The sequence below is a fragment of the Chenopodium album genome, chromosome 11 (genome assembly GCF_948465745.1).
Source record: "Chenopodium album chromosome 11, dcCheAlbu1.1, whole genome shotgun sequence".
NCBI lineage: Eukaryota > Viridiplantae > Streptophyta > Magnoliopsida > Caryophyllales > Amaranthaceae > Chenopodium > Chenopodium album.
Genome location: NC_137844.1, coordinates 44902249 through 44909470, shown reverse-complemented (window position 1 = coordinate 44909470; position 7222 = coordinate 44902249). Strand labels below are relative to the sequence as shown.

Here is a 7222-nt window from a genome sequence, read left to right as displayed (position 1 = left end):
TTAAGGCTTTGAAGAAGAAGATGAAGTTTCAAAACCTGGTAAATTATCAAGTGGACTCCAACTCCCATTATTGAACAATAAGTTTGAAAATTGTGAATCTGTCCCCAAGTCTTGTAGCCTTATTGGCACTTCCAAATCATTACCATCATCGTGATTTCGATGTTGAAGTTGATGTTGATGATGATGTTCATTCAAATCCGAACCTTCCCATGACACTGGTTGATGATGATGGTGATGTTGATGATGATCTTGTAATAATAACGTGTCGCCGGGCAATGGCGGTAGGCCTAGTTCATCATGTTGAATGGATACATCATCATGTTCATGATGATGAATTGGTCTACTAAAATCTGTTACAAACAAAACTTGATTATTATTATGATGATGATGATCAATGTTATTATGATGATGATGATTGTTCATCATTAATTCGGGTAAAATGGGAAGTGGTTGAGAGAAAGTTGGATGTTCTTGTTGGACTTGTAACACAACTTGTGAAGAAGGAGCAATAGTAGTAGCATCCGGTATGCTAGACAACTCAACTAATGGTGGATTATTGTAGCCATCATTAGGGAGTATATCGTTACTATTTTCGGGTTTTTGTGTCAAGAAGTTGGCGTAAACAACCGCAAGGTCGATCGGAGGAGCCTCGGAATCCGTTGGCGAGGTGGTGGAATCAACCATGTTGTTATTCAATTTACCATAAGAAACATGTCCACCACCAAGTTGATCTTGACTATGATGATGTTGATTGTGATGACTACCAAACATGGTGTTGTTATTCCTAGATGTGAGCCCATGATGGTTTGAGGATGGATGAGTTAGCCTTAGGGTTGTCGACCGAGACCTCCGGCTCTTCCGGCAACCACCACCGATGGGAACGTTCCGAAGGGACCCACCTTTAGTCCAATACCTTCTACAACCTTTGCAAAAATACCTAGGTTGTGTAAGGCTATAATTGTTGTAGTAACAAAATTTGGTGTTAGATGAACCACACCTAGGACATGTAGGTGCCATATCCCTCCATCCTCTTTCCATAACTAAATCACTATCTACAACATTAGCTAAAATATAGCTAGGAAAACCCATTTAAATTTGTACTGATAAAAAGTACAAGAAAAATGCACCTTATATATGTGATAGTGTTGAACACAATGTTAGTAGTAACTTAACTTATATGGGAAGAAGCAAAACAAATTTTGTAATGCACATGATTTAGAGTATTGGGCTGGCCGTTAGAAGGACGGCCACTAACAGCCCCCTTAGAATATTACGGCGTGTCGGCGTTCGAGACACGTGGCATGATATGATTGGTGAAGATGAAGGTAACGTGGGATGCAAATGCCTTGGGTTTACTCAGGTTTTCCTTAAGAGAGCAGACAACTTTGGAGGCTTAAAATTGTTCAAAAGGGTATAAAATAATGATTAATGAATGTGGTAATGTATGAGTAGAAGTGATTGTGTGTAGTTTAAGGGCTCTAATCCCAGGGAATGTACGTAGGATATGGTGCTTAGTTTAAGTTTTGCCATGTGATTGATAGATTTTGGGGGGTCATCAACCATTTTTGCTTGCTAAATGTGAGTGAAGTGGAGGTAACATTGGTACTTGTGGATCTTAATTTTAATTTTATTTTTTGAAAAAATGGTTAAGGGGGAAACACAAATAGGTCTCCTCAAATCATTACAAAAGCTACTAGCTCTTCTATATTGAATCTAATTAAGATTCAAAGTGATTTCCAAATATGTTAATGAAGGTGGTTTCGTTAATATTCCGCCTATATCAGAAAAAGTGTTTATACAGATGACTTTTTCTCGAAACTTTACGTAAAATTTAATAGTTTGATTTTTTTTTTTTTAATTGATAGTTAATTGAAAAAGTTGATGCGATAAGAGTTAATAGAGTGTTTTATTGAAAATATATGTATATTGGAGGGTAAAGATTTTACTCCGTATAAAATTTATCATTATTTTACAATACAAAAAAGTTTGATTGTATAAAGTGAGCTATATAAATATATAAAAATTAATAAAAATAAACGGCGCCATCTATTTATGATCGAAGGTGTGTTACGTGTTATAACGCATATCTAATTCCTTGATTATTTCTCTGTCAAAGAAAAAAAGTAATAGTTCGGAAGATTTGGAATAGTAGATACAGAAAGTGGATTATCCATTCTACTCATAACAATGACTTAGTACAATAACTTTATATGGGGAACCACTTGTTCAATATAGGTTTAATGAGTCAATACACAATTCATATTAAGGCACATTTCATTATCAGATCGGTCAGCTATAAGCTTCTAGTTTGATTATGTCTAATCGTTGAGTAAGGTCCTATTCTTTTCACCTTAAAAAAATAATATTAAGTAAGAATAATTTCACTTCAGTTCAGTAAAATTAATTTCAGATCAGTAAAAATAATTTTAGTTCAGTAAAAATAAGTTCTGTTCAGTAAAATTCAGTTTTCTTAAAGAAGAATTATAATAGAAAATCAGTAAAAATAATTTCAGTTCAGCAAAATTAATTTAAGTTCAGTAAAAATAATTTAAGTTTAGCAAATATAATTTTGTTTCAATAAAAATAATTTTAGTTAAGCAAAAATAAAGTGAAGTGAACGGGGCCTAACTCTTGCTAATAATCATACATAAGCACCTAATCATATTATCAAAACATCATAGTTGTGCAAATCCCATAAATTGCACACGAGTACCTCTAAGTGTACTCTAAAACTTTTATCTTTTGAACATTAATAAGAGTAAAACCTTTAAGAAGATATTGAGTGAAAAGAGTGAGAAAATTTATGGAGGGAACTCACGTGTGCATAGAGAGCTTACTTAATGCTAGTGTTTCGGTCCATAATAACAATAACAAGGAATGTTTCCATTTTTCTTAATGCATTGCTTAGAATGGGATTTCTCGGATCATGGGCTTCTTGGATCATGGGATGCTACTTTCTTACTCCTTGAATTTATTTATTTTTAAATTAATTTTGCGGTCCACTCTATTAATCCGTCAAACTTTAAAGGCAGACAGCTTTCATAAAATCCGATATCATCCATGATTCCTTCGCAATCATTTTTAATTTATTTTTTATTATTAATTTCAATTGTAATATTGTAAAGGAAGTTAGCTAGTTAGCTATAATAGCTAGGGTGTAAGATATAATATGAAATTATGAATTCTAAGTGTTTAGCTTCATATTAACCATGCCTTGAGTATACTCAAGAAAACTGCAAGTTATGAATTCTAAGTGTTTAGCGTTTTCTAAGAATTCTCCTCCTAAACATCACAAATAAACCAAAATCAATACTATGAAACAATAATTACATAATCTTAAATATATTTGCAGCTTTATAGATTATTAAAACTCTCATTTTATAAAACTTTAAAACCCATTTTAAAATCAAAACAAAAAACCAATTCAATACTACATAATTATTACTCTTTAAATTCATTTAAATTCAATGATAAATATTAATTAATCTTTTTGCATTTGATTATGAATATTAAACTTATAAACTTTGAAATTTAGATTAATTAAAATCTAAAAAGTAAAGAAAAGAAGGAAAAAAAAAGAATTTTTTAAAGTTAAGCTTTCAGATACACACACCACCATCACGGTGGCAGCAGCGGCGGCTAGTCGTTGCTAGAGTCTTTGTTGGCTGCCCCATGGTGGCCGGCGGTAGCTGGTGCTTCCTTTGCTGGCCGACTTCCCTTCTTACCCTTTCTTTATTATTTGTTTTCAAAACTTTTTAATAATTAAAATGCTTAATTCTTTAAAAATTTGAGCAAACTTATGAATAAATGGTATTTATTCACTACTCCATTTAAGTCATAACTTTTCTTAAAAAATTTTAGCTTGTCCATCAAGTTTAATTGATTAACAAAATTTGATGTTTCATATTATTCAAGAAAATTCGTACATTATTTTATTTACTATATAAAATCTATGTAGTAAAAATTAATAAATTTACTTGCTTTAAAATATATAATAAATATACTTAAGTTATTTCTTGATTACTTATTTACTTATGTATTAAATACTTGTATAAATACTTACATGCATTTATACTAATAAAATACATGTTTTATACCATATAAATACTCTAAAATACGGGTTATTACAATATTGGGTATAATACGACATACATTAAATCACTCTTATGTTAAAGTAAACCTAGGCAGATCTGAATTTAAAGTAATAGATCAAATAATCCCACTTATTTAATTTTTTTTTTTTTACAAATATTTAAAAGATTAAGAAAATAATGGGTTTATTTAATATTAAATTATTTAACATAGGGAAAAAATAATATGCTAATTTAAGTAATATATAAATACACATGATTATAGGTGTCACACTACAAGAAAAAAGATCAAAGAGAGCGACATAAATTGATCAAGGAGAGCGAGTTGTATTTTGCCTTAGTAGTTTCTATCAAAGAGGGCGAATTTGTAATCACCCCTTTATTACAGAGCAAATAGGGCGAAATTTACTTTTGTGTTTTTATTTTAAAGCAAACAGGACGAATTTAAATTTTCGTCCTCTATTTCATAGAAAAGAGGGCGAAATTTAAATTGCCCTTGTTGTTCTTTGACCCTCACTTAGACACTAGTACTACAAGTAATAAAATAAAATAAAGTAAATACTTACCCAAAATGATTTATTCTCTCTAAACGCTCATTCTTTTACTAAAAAATGATGAACCCTAAAATCGCCTTCCATTGATTGCTCGAATCTCCCAAATTGATTGTTCGAATCTTTTATTACTGCACGCTTCTCTTTTGCTCGAATCTTGTTGTTCTTACTGCTCGATTCTCTTTTGCTTGAATTGCTTACCATTGATACGAGTAGCTTGAATTACTTCCAATCGATTCTTTGTTGAATTATTCGCCCAAATCGAAAGTTTCAGGTACCAATTTTATAATTATATTTTAATTTGAGTTTTTGGTAAAACAGGAGAAATTGTGTGATAATTTATTGATTTCTCGCGATCTGTATATGTCATTTAGTTTTGCCTTATTAATTTTAACTCTAATTTTCTCTATCCGCTCGAATTTGCTTCATTTTAGATATTGCTAAATTTGTGATTCTTAATTGCTACATGTTTTTGTTAAATTCTTAGTTGTGTGAGTTGATTAGTGTTTATTTCCCTGATTTATGTGGAATTCAACACACTAAGGCATGTTCTTTAGAGCTTCCCTACTCTGTTCTGCTATGATCTGCTTTGTTCTACTCTACTCTGCTGAGATTTGCTCTTCTCTACACTGCTCTGCTTAAATCTAATAATTAGTAATAATAATTAAAAGAATTAAAATTTAATAAAAATATAAATAATTAATTTTTATTAATAATCACTAATATTTATAGAAAATAATAATTAATATTTAATATTTAATAATAATAATAATGATAATAATTAATATTTCATAATAATAATAAGACGAATTAATATATAATATTAATTGATAATAAGAACTAATATTTAATTGAAATAATTAATATTTTATATTATTTAACACATTTTCTAATGTTATAAAAAGAGTAAAAAAAAATTAATAATAATAATAATAATTATTATTATTATTATTATTATTATTTTACTAGGATAGGATTTGTTGTAGCTAAAGGAGGGTCTAAATTGTATCTCATAATAATAATAATAATAATAATAATAATAATAATAATAATAATAATAGTAATAATAATAATATTAATAATAATGTTGAAATCTGCTCTTCTCTGCCTTCTTTGCTCTGCTCTGCTTAAATTTGCTCTACTTTGCCCAGAAGCTCAAAAGAACAGGGCCTAAGACTTCAATGGTGGTGTTTAAGCTTAAATTGTATTATAATTCACTACAAAAAATTCACTACAAGAAATAAGCTGATTTTCGACGAATAGGTTCTAACGGACACGTAATTCCGTCGGAAAAACTAAATTATCCGACGAATTTATTTTCCGTCAAAAAAACTAAAATTTTCGACGGATTTACATTCCGTCGGATATTTTCGACAAATTCATTAAATCCGTTGGAAATTTCCGAAGGACCTTAAGTTTCGTCGAAAAATTTCAATGTATAGAATCCGTCGAAAAATTCCGACGGAATTGAAATCTGTCGAAAAATTGGTGCTTGCAGACGGATTTTTTCTTGAGAACCATTAAAATAGTATTTATTAAAAAAAAAAAAAAAAAACCTTAACCCTAGTTGGAGAATTGCGCTGCTAAGTTTTTTCCTCCTTTCTCACGTTGTTCTCCCTCTATCCTCTTTCTCTTTCTTCACGCTATTCTCCTCTCTTTTTTCTCTTTCCTCTGTTCTTTCTCACACCTCTCTATCTCTATCTCCTCTTCTCTTTCTTCTTTCTTTCTTTCTTGTGGTTTTCCCTCTTCTCCTGTTCTCCTCTTTCTCTATCAAAATTAGCACCACCGTCACAAATTTTGCAAAATTTGGCCAAAACAAAGGTTAACATAATCAAAACAAACCTTCACCCTAGTTAGGTTCGAGTGATTGTTCGGCCAGATTGTTTGGTTATGGTTGCAGATCTGGGTTTAGGGTTAGGAATGTAAATCTGGGTTAGGTTGGGTGGGTTAAGGTGGTGGTGGGTTTAGGGTTAGGAATATAGAACTAGGGATTAGGGCCAGGTCGTGTATTAAGGTGGTGGGTTAAGGCGATGGTGGAGGCTGGTAGCGGTGGGGGTTGTGGGGAATAACCTGTAGTTTTTTTTTTATTATGGTGGTGGTGTCTGGTGGCTGTATTGGTGGTGGGGAGACTTTATTTTTATTTTTTTGGCAGGGGTTTCCGACGAGCTTTTCTGGGCTGGAGAAACCTCTTATGACGTCTGAATTTCATAGGAAATTCTTTCAAAAAAGTGTTTCCGACGAAATTTTCCGACGGAATTTCGTTATAAACACGTTTTCCGATGGAAAACAGGATGTCTTCGACGGAATTTTTCCGTCGAAAATGGCCTGTTTTCAAGTAGTGATTATGAATTTCTATTTGATTTATCTCGAATCTAAGTAGTATTAGCAGTCTATTTATGTAGTTGATATATGTACTTGTGAATATTAATCAATGAAAATGGTAAGGGTAAGTAGTTTTTTGAGAAAAAATGTACCAGACCACTAATCTCTCTAGAGATGAGAGACAGAGTCCCCCTTTCCCTCCAAACAACAGCCTCCAACTTCGATCACCACCACCTCACAGTCAATCTCTTGAGCCAG

The 7222-nt window shown here is 31.4% G+C and overlaps 1 protein-coding gene across 1 annotated transcript; it reads right to left on the bottom strand.

The window, feature by feature from the left end:
• LOC145566681 (uncharacterized) lies at positions 1–1130 on the bottom strand. Its single transcript, XM_081626024.1, has one exon. It carries the CDS (start codon positions 1087–1089, stop codon positions 1–3), a length of 1089 nt encoding a protein of 362 aa, XP_081482150.1. The 5' UTR covers positions 1090–1130.
• Between the last annotated feature and the right edge of the window lie 6092 nt (positions 1131–7222).